We start from the raw sequence: 17,585 nt of genomic DNA on the forward strand, positions 1-17,585 counted from the left end.
TACAAATAAGAATTCCAGTTCTTTAATCTAAATGGTAAATAGATCATTATGAAAATGTAATTATGCCACCATTAGTGAAACAAATGGCGGGCATTAATGCAATGGCGCTGAAAGCAAGAGAAGACAATTTCCCCCTCTAGGATGTATAACTAGGAAGTATATCCTAACCTATAATAAATAAAAAAAATGATATATATATATATATATATATATATATATATATATATATATATATATATATATATATATATATATATATATATATACACATACACACAGTATATATATAAAGTAAAGTGTGTGTGTGGATGTATGTATGTACACACACCTCTATCTATCTATCTATCTATACACACACACATATACACTATATATACACACACACACTTACATTATATATGCATACTATATATATATATATATACACATACATATACACATACATACCGTGCTTCCCCCGAAAATAAGACTGTGTCTTATATTAATTTTTGTTCAAAAAGATTTAACTTTTTTTTACATGTATAGCTGCCTGGACACTATTTAAATTGACTTTAACTGTTAACGGGGCTTATATTTCAAGCATCCTTAAAAAGCCTGTAAAATAATTTTGCATCCTCGAAAATTCTGGAAAATCATGCTATGTCTTATTTTCAGGGTATGTCTTATTTTTAGGGAAACAGGGTACATACACATATATAAAATATATACATATACACACAAAATATATTTTAAAAAATTACATATACATGTGTATATATAATTTTTAATTATGTATACACACACACACACACACACACACACATACATACATACATACATACATACATACATATATATATATATATATATATATATATATACATACACACACACACACACACACATACATACATACACACACAGGAGTGACTGGAAGTAAAGTGCAATTGCATAAAAAGGAAACATCCAAACTAAGTATCTACATAAGAGTTGAGGCCGTCTATTCTTTCTGTGGAGCTAGACTTTTATAATACTTTTCACACATTAATACTGGCAGACGAAACAAGTCTGAAGTGTTCTCAGTCACAAGAGGTACTCTGACAACAGATCTTGTTGCCAATCTCTCCCACTCCACCCCAGACTTACAAGTAATCAGTATTATTATAAAAGACGGCAAGGCCAATCTGGAGCAGTGACAACACAAATACAAAAGAAGAAGTGGATAGGACTGAAAATCTTGGCAGGACTGAAATGGTGTTAAAGTATATAAGAGGCACGGCTATTCCCCCCAAAAAACAGGCAGTAGGGCAGGACTGTGGGAGCTGCATAATACCGTAACGTTACATAACACAACATGGGCAAAAGGCAAGGGATGCATTTGTGGTATAAGGCAGATGGCGTGACAGAAGTTTTTTTTATAGAAAGATGTACAAAAATACATTCCAAAAAGGTATGTACTGGAGATGAAAGATCCTTTTTAAATGTGGTGAACGGCTTTTAAGAACCATCTGTCCATTTTGTTAACAAACGTGCATAACAAAATTTAAAACAAAACTAGTACACGTGCGGATCTTGGGCAGAAGGCTTACAAACTTTCTTGAAATCTATAGTAACTGCAGAGTTGCTCTGTCCTAATACAAGTCGAAATCGTATTGTGAAAGTCAATTTGCTTAATTGCAAAATCTTCTATTAAAAGGGTTTAGCATGATGCATAATTGATAGAGAATGATGGAATATGTAAGAATTATTAGAAACGTTATTGTCAATTTCTGTCAATGGTAAAACAATGAGAAGCTTGAAGACTTGTGTTCTTGTAGGGTCACTGTACTCAGTGGAATATCTTCTTCCTTTAGAATAGGGGGTCACATTATTAAATAGGTTTTAATTAAATAAATGTTCTCCTGGTACCGCACGGCTTCTACTAGGAGTGCCTCTTGGCGGGTTTAGTTTCAATTGCAGAAAGAACATGGAGCGCAGGATTTGGTTGCAGCATGTTGCCTCCCAGCTGCAGAAGTATTCACGCTAAAAATCACCTTTTCCACCTCAATTCATACGTACACAATAACACTGGAGAAGAGAGAAAAAGGCACTCTTTGGATTTAAATAAACTAAAGAGCAAATAGCCCATCGGGGCGAGAAGAGACCAGAGCATCGGGGCGAGAAGAGACCAGACCATCGGGGCGAGAAGAGACCAGACCATCGGGGCGAGAAGAGACCAGACCATCGGGGCGAGAAGAGACCAGACCATCGAGTCGAGAAGAGAGCAGACCATCGAGTCGAGAAGAGACCAGACCATCGAGTCGAGAAGAGACCAGACCATCGAGTCGAGAAGAGACCAGACCATCGGGTCGAGAAGAGACCAGACCATCGGGTCGAGAAGAGACCAGACCATCGGGTCGAGAAGAGACCAGACCATCGGGTCGAGAAGAGACCAGACCATCGGGTCGAGAAGAGACCAGACCATCGGGTCGAGAAGAGACCAGACCATCGGGTCGAGAAGAGACCAGACCATCGGGTCGAGAAGAGACCAGACCATCGGGTCGAGAAGAGACCAGACCATCGGGTCGAGAAGAGACAAGACCATCGGGTCGAGAAGAGAAAAGACCATCGGGTCGAGAAGAGAAAAGACCATCGGGTCGAGAAGAGAAAAGACCATCGGGTCGAGAAGAGAAAAGACCATCGGGTCGAGAAGAGAAAAGACCATCGGGTCGAGAAGAGAAAAGACCATCGGGTCGAGAAGAGAAAAGACCATCGGGTCGAGAAGAGAAAAGACCATCGGGTCGAGAAGAGAAAAGACCATCGGGTCGAGAAGAGAAAAGACCATCGGGTCGAGAAGAGAAAAGACCATCGGGTCGAGAAGAGAAAAGACCATCGGGTCGAGAAGAGAAAAGACCATCGGGTCGAGAAGAGAAAAGACCATCGGGTCGAGAAGAGAAAAGACCATCGGGTCGAGAAGAGAAAAGACCATCGGGTCGAGAAGAGAAAAGACCATCGGGTCGAGAAGAGAAAAGACCATCGGGTCGAGAAGAGAAAAGACCATCGGGTCGAGAAGAGAAAAGACCATCGGGTCGAGAAGAGAAAAGACCATCGGGTCGAGAAGAGAAAAGACCATCGGGTCGAGAAGAGAAAAGACCATCGGGTCGAGAAGAGAAAAGACCATCGGGTCGAGAAGAGAAAAGACCATCGGGTCGAGAAGAGAAAAGACCATCGGGTCGAGAAGAGAAAAGACCATCGGGTCGAGAAGAGAAAAGACCATCGGGTCGAGAAGAGAAAAGACCATCGGGTCGAGAAGAGAAAAGACCATCGGGTCGAGAAGAGAAAAGACCATCGGGTCGAGAAGAGAAAAGACCATCGGGTCGAGAAGAGAAAAGACCATCGGGTCGAGAAGAGAAAAGACCATCGGGTCGAGAAGAGAAAAGACCATCGGGTCGAGAAGAGAAAAGACCATCGGGTCGAGAAGAGAAAAGACCATCGAGTTGAGAAGAGAGGAATATCAAGTCAAGAAAGAGAAGAATATCAAGTCAAGAAAGAGAAGAATATAATGCTCTTGCTTTTGTCGTTTTTATGTGTAGTGCCCTACTATTAGTTGAATGTATGCCAATATACATAGAGTGAATTCCAAGTGTTAAGTGCAAGAAAAATGATTATTTGTAGAGCGGTATGCACATAGACACAGGACTTTTCTTGTTTAAAGGCCAGAATCCTTATAAGGCAATATGAAGGGTTAGTGGTAAGACAAACCATGCCAGGTAAGGAAGCTGTCATCTAATATTTTGTGGCTATTAGATCATGTTCTGAGAGATAAGAGGAAAGTTGACTTTTCTGGGAGCCCAGGCACCACCCACACTTGTCTTTGCATTCAGGCATCTGTTTTACCTGTAGATCCTTCATGTCTTTCTCCACACGCAGCCTCTCAGCGGTCTCTGTCTCCAGTAGCTGGGAGGCAGATTCTCCTGTGTTTCTTTCGTCTGTGAGCTCAGAATTTAGTTCTGTGATCTACAAGCAGATTAACACATGACATTTTCAGTAGAGGAAGACAAAAAAGACAAGTTTGAAGTAAACATAAAAATGTTTCCTAATCTGATCAATATATTGATAGTTTTTCACTGTTGTTAAAAAAACTAAATAAAGAATCTCAGAAGATTGAGAGTACTATCAAAAGAAAAATCTGAACACAATAGATGCACTGACCAACTGTTTATAGGGTAAACGTATAACAATAAAGAGAAAGCTACTGGAAGAATTCTTTCCACTGATCCAAATATTGGTTGGCATGGGTCGTGTAGTTTTTTTTTTTTTTTTGCAAATTGCACCAAATCTGTGAGGTATGCCACTGTATGACTATATGTTGGGCTCTTTCATCAGAAGTATAAGAAATTTTCCTAGTATAAACCTCAAACAATAGGCTCAGACAGTCTGCACAGAACCATAGAAAGATTTACTTTACTTCACTGTCATTGAGTAGTCTCTCCAAGTGATGACCAGCAGTTACAGTCCATTCCCAGAAGGAATACGTAAACGAACATGTGACTAGAAATTGCAGGATGCCCTCTGCCAAGGTCCAATGTCCACGGACGGATCTGATTTCATGCCGCCCATAGGGAAGCATGGGTGTCTGCACATGAATTAAGGCATGCAGATTTGTTTTGCCGACCTTCTGATCCAGAAAACAAATCGCAGCACGGTCCATTTCAGTGCGGTTCCCGGACGGACGGCTTCCATTGAAGTTAAATAAATCAGTTCGATCCGCGCCCCGTCTGCAACGCGGATTCGGCGGGAAAGCAAGCCAACCCTTTCGCACACATCCACGGTGAAAAAAGTAGAAGACCCGGACGGGTAAGCAGTGTCCTTGGCCGCAGGCAGGGTCGGATTCCGCTGCGGGCTACCGCATGCAGAATCCGACCCCCCCGTGGACATGAGGCCTAACAGTTGCTAGTTTGTCTAACATTCTGGCTTTGTAGAACTTCTGTATAGTTGGGCAAACAAAGGCTCAAAAGCATGCAATAAACATTACCCTGCTCTCCAAGCGGTCGTTGTTCAGTCGCAGCTCATTCCGCTCTTTTTCCACTTTGTCCACCCTGCCTTTTAACTGTTGTATCTCCTCCTACAAAAAGAACATGCATAGAAAAAAGTTAGGCCTGTGCAGATATGGCACAGAAAATGATCACAAACATAAATGGATGGTCTGTAGGAAAAAATACACATCTACAACTGGGTCTGTCTTAGGCAAATACATTCAGGCAATGCTTAGAACAGAGTGCTCAAAATATTTGTTAAAGTTTCTGAAAGGTTCAGAAAGAATCATCTGAATTGGAAATTTTGGCTTCTACTGAAAATTTGCATCAGTTATTTAGTTGTGAAGAACCCATGACAAGTCATCAGAGTGCAGAACTTCAATGAACTCCATTTTTGGTGCTCTGTCCATTTAGGACACTACAGTTGAGTGTGGCAATAGATACGAGGTACTTGGCAGATCCAGGCAATATGTGGTAGGTTCTACATACAGTCTGTCTATCCTCCTCATTAAAAAGGCATTAGATTTCAGACAAATCCAATTTTTTTTTTTTATTAAAAAGTGACTTTTCCATCAAAATCCTAAATTATTTGGCGACCTTGAAAATAAAGATGTCCCTCTATTTTCTAAAAATTCTGAAAAGTTACGACTAGTGAGAAAAGAAAATTAGAATGTCCGTAGTTCAATAGACAAATATGACAATTTCCTGGGTTCCAAATTTTGTACATTCATAGCAATTTTAATAAGCTACAAATCAAACTTTAAGAGTAACTGCACTTTTGACAAACCTTTGACATATCAGAGCAACATGTCAAAAATTTTCATAATTGGGGATCCCGCTGCTAAGACACCCACAGAGTGCTGAAATGAAGGGGCTACGCCAGTCACCATGGCACCATGCCCCTTCAGTTGTCTCGTGGCTCCTCTCGACAGCTGAAGACGGATGCAGAGAGGTCTACAGAAGGTGTCTCTAGACAGCGGGACCCCCATTGATCAAAACGTTTTACATTTGGCTCTGACTTGTCAAAAGTTTGTAAAAAGTGAAGTTAGTCTTTAAGAATTGTAATCTGGAGAGATCTGTGGTTTCACATCTGCCAGTTATCAGTCTCAAAGGAAGTAAAGTACTATGATGTCATTTTTATGTATTAGCCATGGTAGGTTTTGTATAAGAGTCACTTCAGTATATATAAAAAAAAATAATTCACTGTAGCTATCCCGCCAGTATATATAAGTGAGCTAGTGCTACCTTGGTCAGTTATTCCTTTCTATATCTTAAATTCCTGGTCTCTTTCTCCTGAGATGGCCATGTGATCTCATGATGTATCCAGTTTGTAGTCAGTTTCTCAGTTTGTGTGAGGCTGTTACATAGACCCTACCACAGAAACTGCTTATAGGCTGTCACAGTTAGTGACGACAGCTCCTGTCACACAGTTATAATTAAGGAGATCCAACACATCATCCTGACTGTATACTTATGGTCTGTAGCTTATTTGGAAGAATATAGACAGTAACTGTAATTAAACTGTCCACCCAGCAGGCAGAAATAGTATAACCTCAGCACAGCTGGATCATGATTGATGTAAAAAAGGACAATCAAAAAAATCACCATCAAGATGGTGCCTGATAAGCCTCAGACAGGGAGCTGCACTGCATGGAAGTGGCTGAAAAATACATAGAAGACCTCTAGAAGGTGATAGGCAATCAAGTGAGGTGTGGGTGGGGAAGGGGCAGGGATGGAAAAATGTGTTTTCAACAGAGTGCCCCTTTAAGAACAATTGGTATCACAGCCCTTACTCTATCAGCGTGATTTATGTACATTACCAGAGTTCACCTGAAAAAGAATTACTGATGGAGATATTGCATTGTTGCTTTGGTAGTCTGAAGTAGAGGGGCGTTATTGTCAGAAATAACTGATGGTAAGGATATAAATTGCTGAATGTATTGAGATATCCTATCCAATCTGCATTGGGATGACTAAACGATCCAACCTTACATTCAGGAGGGCAATAGATACAATACAGTTAGGCTGGATGCACACGGGTGTATTTGCATTGCGGAATCCAAAGTGGGCATCCGCCTACGGATTCCGGAGCAAGTACTGCCTATAAACTTACTATTGAAAATCGCTTTACCCTGTCTACGAATGGAAATCAATTGCGATTTTCTTGCGTGCGGAGGAAAATGCCAGCATGTTCTATTTCAGCACGGATTCCACGCGGCTTCCATTGAAGTCAATGGAAGCCGTCTGATCCGCAGATGACACTGCATAACCCGAGTCATCGCCTAGCGACGCACAGCATAATCTGTACTGTGCATGAGTGCTGGCCAGCACATCCGCAATACATGAAGAATCCGGACAGGTACGCAGGGGTCACCGGCCAGGCACAGGGTTGGATTCCGCTGTGGGATCCGACCCGGCCATGTGCATTCGGCCTTAGCCACATATCTGCTGGAGGTCACATTCTTTGCCACTAGTACCCACAAGAGGTATAATGTAACATTTCCACAATGATCAGTCTGCTTTCCCTTTGCATGACAGTAACAGAGCTAACAATTCCCTGGTGTGGCTCTTGATAATCATAAACATATTCTCTGCCACTCCTCCTCGCTCAGACAAGCCTCCGGTGTGCAATAAACGTAATGTGAACATCCCTACCAGCAGCAGCTCTCAGCCGAGGGGAGGAGAGGAAGCAGGTCTCTTGGCTCACATTAATGCTAACATTCACACTTCCCTAGGTCTGCAAGGTTAGATTTCATGTGATGGTTGGCAGTCGGTGGCGTAGTCTAAAACAGTGGCCAACCCTAAAATGTAGGGCGTAAGGCCAGCAAAAGGCTGCACGATGCATGCAATGTCTAATTACTAAATAATAACTTAACTATTAATCTCTTAGCGTACATCCACACGGGGCAGAAGCACCAGCATTGTGTGCAGAAGATCTACAGCACTTACAGTAGCAACAGTGTATTTACCAAGTCTCATCTATATGGTGCAACGTGCCAATTTATACTACGGGTTTTCGCAGCAGATTGCACCCTTAGAAATGCAAATCCGCACTGAAATCCATGTCAAATCTGCATTTAACACATTTTCTGCTGTGGGCAATACACCCCGTACTGCAAATTCTGCAATGAACCTTTAGCAAATCTGCTTGTGTTACTGCAGATTTGCCACGGATTTCACCCTATGCATTGCAAAAGGTGACGTCTGCAGCGTGCTGTGGATTTGAAGTCCGTAATGCAGGTCAATTAGTTCAGCAGATTTTTTTTTTTGTAGCATGTGAATGAGATTAATAGAACCTAACTCACTGCGCCCCTACTGTAAGCACTGAAGATTATCTGTATTACTAACCACCAAAATACAGTATATACTATGGCTATGACAATCTCTGTGCAGTACTAAGGATTATGTTGGTGCTCTACAGGCAACACAGAATAGGTAAGTCATCGTGAGAACGCAGGTACACAAGTATGGAGTTCTAGACATAAAAGTTTAAAGGGCTACTTCGGGGGAACCCCCCCACCCCACACACACACATTTTTCATCCCCCATCCTCACCTGATTGCCTGTAAAACACTGGATGTCATCTGTCTATTGCAACCACTTCCATGCAGTGCAGCCTCCTGCCTGATATCTATTAGACACCAGCGTGATGTGTACCGGCTTTCTCTTTCACTTTTCTATGCTATCAACCCCATCATCACGAGCAGCTCTAGACAGTACCATCTCAGCCTCCTGGGAGGACAGTTCCATTACCACCTGTTTTTTATATTCAGCTAAATAAGTTACAGATCATGAGTCAGGAGGCTGAACTAATAGCTTTCATTATAACTGTGTGATAGGAGCCTCTAATCATAAGCAGTAACTATGATAGGAGTTTGTTCCCCCTCTAAAGAGCTTGTGTGGTAGGGTCACAGGAATTATGCTGACTGAAAAACTGACTACTTTGAGAACACAAAGCCAAGTAAATCTTAGGTGGCCGGAACAAGATCACATGACCCACCTGAGAAGGACTAAGAGTTTCAGGTCGAAAAGAATAACCAAACAAGACATATATACTGGGGGGCTAGTTACATAATAAATGGGGAAAAAATCACCAGAGTGGCCCTTTAAAGATGTTATATGGCCGAATGCACACAGCCATGTCGATCCCGTAGCCGAACCCGACCCGGTCCCCAGCTGGTAACCCCTGTGTACCCCTCCAGATCTGTACTGCGCATGTGGTGCCGGCGCAAGAGCACAGTACAGATTACGCTGCATCATTGCTAGGCGATGACTCACATTTCTCTGTTTAGGAGTCCAGTGGGTGGTCCTAATTAGTGATTGCTATTGAAATAACTGTTAAAACTCTGTTAAGACCACCCACCCAACAACTAAAACCAGAATGAGCAGGGAATTGCCATAAAGCAAGATGGACACCATTGGCTGCCCCTGTATGACTGCGAATATAGAAATAACTGAAAACGCAGATAAGACTCCCAACTGGACTCCTAAACCAAAATAAGCAGGACTGACAAGTTCTAATCAGTCTTCTGCTAGACTATAGGAACAATCTTATCAGCTCCTCCTGCTCTATAAATCCCCTTTTACGCGCAACGATTATCGTTCAAAATTAATTCAAACGATGGCATATGAGCGATCATCGTCATATGTAAATTTTACCATTGTTCACTCTTCAGCTGAATGAGGATTTTAAGGTGAGCCTAAAATGCATCATTCAGCTGGAGAAGAGATAACAGACCATATGCTGTGTTCTGCACAGGAGCACTGATTACATTGTATTCAGCTGACAGCCAATGCCAGAACAATGGAGCTGAATGCAGAGCTCAGACCACCTGCCGTGTTGTGCAAACAGCTCCAGGAGGCTCATTTACATGCAAATGAAGCTAATAAAATGGGCATTAGTGTATTTAGCACTATGCAAAATGATCACTAGAACTGTCAATCTTTCAATCGTTTGAAAGATTGTCTTAGCGTGTAACATGCTGACCACAGATAGGACTGCATTTTCAGTGCCCCAGGTTCCAATCTCTTTAATGATCATATTGATAGAAAATGCTGACAAAACGATGGTTGATTAAAAGTTTCTGAGTAGCTAATTCAACAGACAACTAATACCCTATGGCGGCAATTATGAATGTGACTGAATGTGAATGTTCAAAAATATCCACAAAAATAGAAAAATGCCATTTATTTTTTTTAAAGAAATAGTAAAAATAGTCATACTTAACACAATTAGTTTTTAAGTGGAAATTCTCTTTATATGATAGCAGCCAACTCACGGACTTAAATTTACCGGTGAATAATTTTGTAGTTTCACAGAAAATTCTCTTTTAAGCTTCATCAGTTCTCAGGATTAAAGCCAAAGCATTGTGTGACTGGGTGATTCATTGTCCAACAATATAAAGTAAATCAGCTATACCAGTAAATGTAATAGGTTTACCCCATTAGGAACAGATTTCAAAAACCATGTTGTACTGGAGAACACAATGGGCCGATAAAAGGTATAATTTACTCTATAGGTGTTAAGGGGCCACTTAGCTTAAAAAGCAAGTAGCTTTATAGAAAAGAACTCATAACAACACTCACAAATATACTCTATTCAGGATGCAAAAGCGGCGGCAATAACGTATTAGGAAACATTACAGATGAGGCTTAGATTGTGAAGGAAGATTTCTGCACATATGCACAGCATGCTCCATTGTCTCTAGTAACATGGCGAACGCCGTTGGAAACCTCTTACAGCTTAATCCTCCTGATAACAATGAGCAATAACTTTATGGTAATGGTACGCAAAAATCAGGTTCTTTATTGCATCATATTTCTGGATGGAAACTTTCAAAGTTATAGTTTCTTCCAAAAGTTACTTGGATCGCTAGGTTTTAACCAGATCCAGTAATAATGCTCATTGGAAAGTGACTTTTACTAATGAAACAGAAGCTGTTGGGATGCAAGGAGTATAGGGTGGCCAAAGGCATGGAGACACCTGAATAAATGGAACACAGTGGTTAGAAATGCCATCCTGTGTGTGGTATGTTGCTATGGTGAAGGGAGCAAATCTGTGAGGGGTGGTGTTAAACATGGCAGCCATATTGAAAGTAGTCATCTTGGAACCAAGTGGATATTTTCAAATGGGAATGGGTGCATGTGATATATGTATCTGATGGAGAATTTGAAGAGGAATCCAAAATCAGGCATCTCCATGACCACACTGTATATCTACGTAGAATTAGCAGCAGCACTCAAATATTGCCAGTACAGGTAGGACCAAAAAATGCAGGGAGTTTGAACCAATACTCCCCAATTAGATCCAAAGTGTAAAAAGAGAATAGTGAAAGCATACGTAGGTGCAGAATAGACAAAACTTTATTCCTTCATGTCAAAAACAAGCTGCTACGTTTCGACCGCAAAAGGTCTTCGTCAAGCAAGTTTTTGGCATGGAGTAATAAAGTTTTGTCTATCCTGCGCCTACTTATGCTTTCACTATTCTCTTATTACAGTACGCTGTATATCTAGTGATCGCGGTTTGATGCATTCCAGGGGCTTCACATATGTCCAATATTTTCTGTAAACAAATCTTAAAGTTTTTTCTTGATCTGCACTTTTCCTAGTATGCTCAATTGTTCCACTTGTAGGCTCCAAGTTTAAACTACTAATAGAGTGTGGTTCCCCAAGCTTTACATTTACAGCACTCAACGTCAAGACCTGCTAACCATCAAGAACATCAGCCACAACTGAGAAGTAGTCTTATGTATTTAAAAGGCTTTCTCCATATTAGAAATCCAGAAAGGATCAGAATTTTACTGGAAGATGTGGGAACGCTTCTCAAAAGGTAAAAAGTTTAAAAAAGAAGATTAAAGAGATTATTAGTCACCATGGTAAGAACATTTTACTACAATGCTAAGTGCTGCACACAGGACAGGGAAGAAACCACAAGAACTCCAAGTGGGAGATTAAAGTTACAGAATAAATTGAGCCTGGCCTTTGGTACTTGGTATCCAAGTTCTCCTGTTACATACAGCATTACTGGATATGTCCCATTAGATGGAAAGGCACAAATTCCTAGCTGTGTGTATAGGCTAAAATAGGAACGAGGAACATGTGAAAAGACCAAACAATACCTGAACTAATGGGTCATTCTAGTAATTCACACGTGCTAATAAACTTTATGTTGATAAACTGTACTCTACGGTAGACCTATAATTACAGAAAATGTCAGAAAGACTAAAAACTATAGGAAAAACACATAGAAAGCGCAATTTAGTACCATAACTAAAGCCTGGTTTAGACACAACGATTATCGCTCAAAAGACATGAAAAGACAGACTTTTGAGCGATAATCGTTGTGTGCCTTTACAGCGCAAGGTGACTGCTCAAAGTTGAGCGATCACTTTGCACTCCGAGCGGGGTATGCAAAGGACAAGCGGGCCGCTTGTCTTCTGCATCCAGCTGTTCTCTGCTCAGAGCGCCCGGCTGTTATACATGCAGAAGACAGCTGGACCGCTGTGTTCTTCATACCCCGACTGTTCACGGCGCGCTCCACTGGTATACAGCGGTGTGCTCCGTGCAGAGTATGAAGAACACAGCTGGACCGCTGTGTTCTTCATACCCCGCCTGCGTTCAGGGCACGGGATACAGCTGAAACAATAGTATCAGCTGTATCCCACTGTGAACTCTTGATAAGGCAGCATGCTGAAAGACAACGATTAGTGGCTGGCTAACAAAAGCTGCATGATGTCAGCGCAGTTAGACACAACGATTATTGCTCAAAATTCGTTGTGTCTAAATGGGCCTTTAAGCTACTAGACATTGTTCATGTACAGTAAGAGTTAGGCTAGGTGCACTCTAGCCTATTTTGGGCCCTATTCTGTCCATGTAATGCCACAGACAGCACATAAGGCTATACAAATGCCCATTTTTTTCATGTGACATGTCCAATTGAGGCTCATTTTACAGACATGAACTAGGATATGGCAATGCATGTGAATGTGCTGTGTCCGTGTGCTGTCCGATGCAAGCTGTGCCAGAGTCTCTTAGTTCTGGCTAGAGTGTTCCTAGCCTGAGAGGGATTCAGTCATCAGATTCATGCTGCTCAAACCACGGGCAGCATTAACCCGAGACAGAGATGCCAGTTGCCTCCGTGTTTTATTCTGAAACGCTACGGTCCTTTTGAATAAATGCACTTTGAGTTTGACACTGAGCTACGGGGTAGGCCACTATGGCCTCTGCCCGCCCGCTCTATGCAGTGACAGCTCTTTTCTCTGTTTCTGTATCGGAAGAAGCCAGAGCGGCCTACCCACGTGACTCGGAGTTCAACTCCAAGGCAAACTTTCAGAACAAATGCGCCTTAAACACTGCAGCATTTCAGATTAACACACTCATGGGGGCCATAGGCATCTGTCTGAGGTTCATGCTGCCCATGGTTCAGGTAGCATGAACCTGATGACAGAATCCCTTTAAAGGGGCTTTCCAGGACCAAAATACTGATGACCTATCCTCAGTATAGATCATCATCTGATCGGTGGGATGACGACACCTGGCACCCCAACCGATCAACTGTTTAAAAGTGCTGTAGTCAGACTTATGTTGCCCTAGACAGAGATCTGGTTAAATAACCTCAGCTGACAGAGTTCTAACAGGGCTTAGCTCTAGACATTGCTCTAGGAGTAGAGGCGCCACTAGGTTATTCCTTCACATTGATATAGGAGGTTTTTCCCTAACTTTTCATTCATTTGTGCATTATGGTTCCTGATGAGTTGAGCATTCAACAGAAATGCGTTGAAATGAATATCAAACCAAATATCTGTGTCTAGAACCCATATGTTTAAAATCTAGAACTACTAAAGCTCCTGAATACTGAAATTACAGGAACATTACATTGCTTAAACAAACCTAGTATTTATCTTACATTCTCTGGTAGGTCTCTCTCCCAGTCCTGGAGCCGACCAGGGAATGCAGTGTTCTATTTGGACACCCTACTGAGCTCATTGGTCTGAACACGGATTAGTGGTCTACCACCACGGAGGAATCATTTCTCTTATTGTCAATACGGTTTGCTGTCACGCGGGCGGTTCTAATCCCCTACCCTCTAGGTGTGGATGTCCCTCCTTTGGTTTTTTTTATACCATTTTTTGGGGGGTGGGGGGTGATTGCTCTTCCCAGGTTTAATATTTAACTGTATCTGGGATTTTTGAGTGTGGCATTTCGCTAAACCTCCTTCTTTTGGTTATAGTTACAGTGTACATACCACCAGGTGTTTCCCTGTATAGGTTCATCCACTGGTTGGATTCTATACCTTTGAGATCTGCAGGGGAACACTCCGAAAGCATTCGTCAATGTTTGCTACACTGTCATCTCTGACCTTCTAATTAACACAGGTGGTGGGTGACTATACGTTTGTGATAGCCCAGACAAATTTTAGCTATTTTTGGCATTAAAAGTTAAGTTTTAGGAATCCAAACAGTGAAAGGGCTTCCCAGTATATCAGTCCTGTACTTTCTTTATTATTTTTAAGTAGCAGTGCATGGCATTGACCTGAAAAGGCCACTTGACCAATGAGTAGGACACCAATTTGTGGGGTGTGTGTTCAGGATATCAAATCGCCATGATCTGATATTAATAACCAATCCTCAGTATAACCCCTTAAAATGGGTCATCTCATAACAACCACCCCTTTGTACATACCCAATTAGGGCATACTGACCTCACAGCGGTGGATCCCCTGCTTGGTCCCCCCATTCATGAGCTATGGTTAAGAGCCACTCACAAACGCACGTCTCTAACTCTGTCTGACCTGACTGTCCAGATATTACATGGATGGCCAGTCATTTGAATGAAGGACTTGTAATACGGTATGTTGCACAACAGCAGTTTGTGTCTATTATGTGACAATATTCTTTAGTGAGCGTACACAGTATTAAAAAGATAATAAACAAACCACGCTCAAGTTACATAAAAACACTGGTCAACCGCGAAATATGTTATTACATGTATATACACACAACACATATATAGGATTTCTTTCACATTCATCATGCACCATTGGTTTGGAAATAACTGCACTTATCTACCATCTCTAGGGAAACACACTATATAATGCAATTTAACTCTTCCCTCCGAGTGCTAGAAATCAGTAGAGAGAGGCAGACGGACATGTTGTACAAAAAGCTTTATTCAACTATTTTAACCTACAGTCCCTAAATGTGCATCTTGATTTCCTATTTAGACCTTAAAAAGCTTTTCCTGCAGAGTAATTAACCTACTACCGACATAGCATATCAAGACCATACTGCTACAACCACCCTACTTACGTCTTTGCCTCGGATTTGGTCTTCTGTGAGCTGCACCTGTATCAGGGGCCGGACAGTAGTGAAGAGTTTCCACCAGGGCCAGTCTTTTACACCTTTGTTCTTCTTGATGTTTTTCTGGATGCAGCGAATAGCAAGCTGTTGGATCTACAGCAATATAGAAGAAGGATCAGAGGGTAAGACAGTACAATATCCCAGGATTTCAATTAAGTCTTAAATCAGAACAGTAAAAAAAAACAGTAGTGGGCAGTCATGAACATCAGGCAATGTAGACTGGAAATAAAGAAAGCAAGCTGCTTTCAGCACACAGGAACAATGCCAAGGACATCACTCCGATAAACTGTAGCTAGCACGCCTTGTATGGGAGAAAGAGGAAAGAAAGATGGAGATACATGTTAAAGGCAGGACCATGACCAAAAGGACTACTAGACAGAAGGAGGACCAACGAGAGTTGTGGAAACGAGAGGACGGAAGTCCTTGTAGGTTAAGGGAATATTCGATTATAAAGACAGTGATTGAGACGACGAAGGAAGAAAGAGACAAGAAGGTGGAAGGAGTGGCAAGAACAACAAGAGATAATTCGGGAGAGGACGATTTATTTTGTGGTTAGAGCCTTATCCTATTGTCATTCATGTGCTAGGCAGAATATACCTGCATTAAATAGTGTCAGGCAAAAGCACCGGTTTCTAACAGGTGACAACTATTATGGAATTAGCTGAAAGGCACTAAAGAAAGTGGCTGCAATTTTTTTATTGACCAAATCAATTGGTGTTCAAAAAGTTCACCAATTTGTCACAGTGTGATTCTGTGTATGGCGTTAGAAACAGGTGGTTGTATTTTATAGTGAATTGTGCTGTAGAAGTAGGTGATCAAAGTCACCCATCCAAGGGTGCAGGTGCTGATAAAAGGTTTACGTTACAAACTATTATATATAGTTTACTACAGTGTACTCCAGCAACCGGTGGCGCCACCGCCTAGAGCGCCGTACTCCAGCAACCGGTGGCGCCACCGCCTAGAGCGCCGTACTCCAGCAACCGGTGGCGCCACCGCCTAGAGCGCCGTACTCCAGCAACCGGTGGCGCCACCGCCTAGAGCGCCGTACTCCAGCAACCGGTGGCGCCACCGCCTAGAGCGCCGTACTCCAGCAACCGGTGGCGCCACCGCCTAGAGCGCCGTACTCCAGCAACCGGTGGCGCCACCGCCTAGAGCGCCGTACTCCAGCAACCGGTGGCGCCACCGCCTAGAGCGCCGTACTCCAGCAACCGGTGGCGCCACCGCCTAGAGCGCCGTACTCCAGCAACCGGTGGCGCCACCGCCTAGAGCGCCGTACTCCAGCAACCGGTGGCGCCACCGCCTAGAGCGCCGTACTCCAGCAACCGGTGGCGCCACCGCCTAGAGCGCCGTACTCCAGCAACCGGTGGCGCCACCGCCTAGAGCGCCGTACTCCAGCAACCGGTGGCGCCACCGCCTAGAGCGCCGTACTCCAGCAACAGGTGGCCCTACCGCCTAGAGCGCCGTACTCCAGCAACAGGTGGCCCTACCGCCTAGAGCGCCGTACTCCAGCAACAGGTGGCCCTACCGCCTAGAGCGCCGTACTCCAGCAACAGGTGGCCCTACCGCCTAGAGCGCCGTACTCCAGCAACAGGTGGCCCTACCGCCTAGAGCGCCGTACTCCAGCAACTGGTGGCCCTACCGCCTAGAGCGCCGTACTCCAGCAACAGGTGGCCCTACCGCCTAGAGCGCCGTACTCCAGCAACAGGTGGCCCTACCGCCTAGAGCGCCGTACTCCAGCAACAGGTGGCCCTACCGCCTAGAGCGCCGTACTCCAGCAACAGGTGGCCCTACCGCCTAGAGCGCCGTACTCCAGCAACAGGTGGCCCTACCGCCTAGAGCGCCGTACTCCAGCAACAGGTGGCCCTACCGCCTAGAGCGCCGTACTCCAGCAACAGGTGGCCCTACCGCCTAGAGCGCCGTACTCCAGCAACAGGTGGCCCTACCGCCTAGAGCGCCGTACTCCAGCAACAGGTGGCCCTACCGCCTAGAGCGCCGTACTCCAGCAACAGGTGGCCCTACCGCCTAGAGCGCCGTACTCCAGCAACAGGTGGCCCTACCGCCTAGAGCGCCGTACTCCAGCAACAGGTGGCCCTACCGCCTAGAGCGCCGTACTCCAGCAACAGGTGGCCCTACCGCCTAGAGCGCCGTACTCCAGCAACAGGTGGCCCTACCGCCTAGAGCGCCGTACTCCAGCAACAGGTGGCCCTACCGCCTAGAGCGCCGTACTCCAGCA

General features: G+C 43.6%; 1 protein-coding gene across 8 annotated transcripts in view; it reads right to left on the reverse strand.

Moving 5' to 3' along the window:
* The window catches only part of MYO18A (myosin XVIIIA), a 328,523-nt gene that overhangs the window by 75,122 nt on the left and 235,816 nt on the right, over positions 1-17,585 (reverse strand). For all 8 annotated transcript variants that reach the window (XM_066599575.1, XM_066599574.1, XM_066599571.1 and 5 more), the window contains 3 exons: positions 15,302-15,445; positions 4,994-5,083; positions 3,856-3,975 (listed from right to left, as the gene is read on the reverse strand). In XM_066599575.1, the coding sequence (XP_066455672.1) occupies positions 3,856-3,975; positions 4,994-5,083; positions 15,302-15,445 (354 nt within the window). The remainder of the gene's footprint in view (positions 1-3,855; positions 3,976-4,993; positions 5,084-15,301; positions 15,446-17,585) is intronic.

This window comes from Eleutherodactylus coqui, chromosome 4 (genome assembly GCF_035609145.1).
Source record: "Eleutherodactylus coqui strain aEleCoq1 chromosome 4, aEleCoq1.hap1, whole genome shotgun sequence".
Lineage (NCBI taxonomy): Eukaryota > Metazoa > Chordata > Amphibia > Anura > Eleutherodactylidae > Eleutherodactylus > Eleutherodactylus coqui.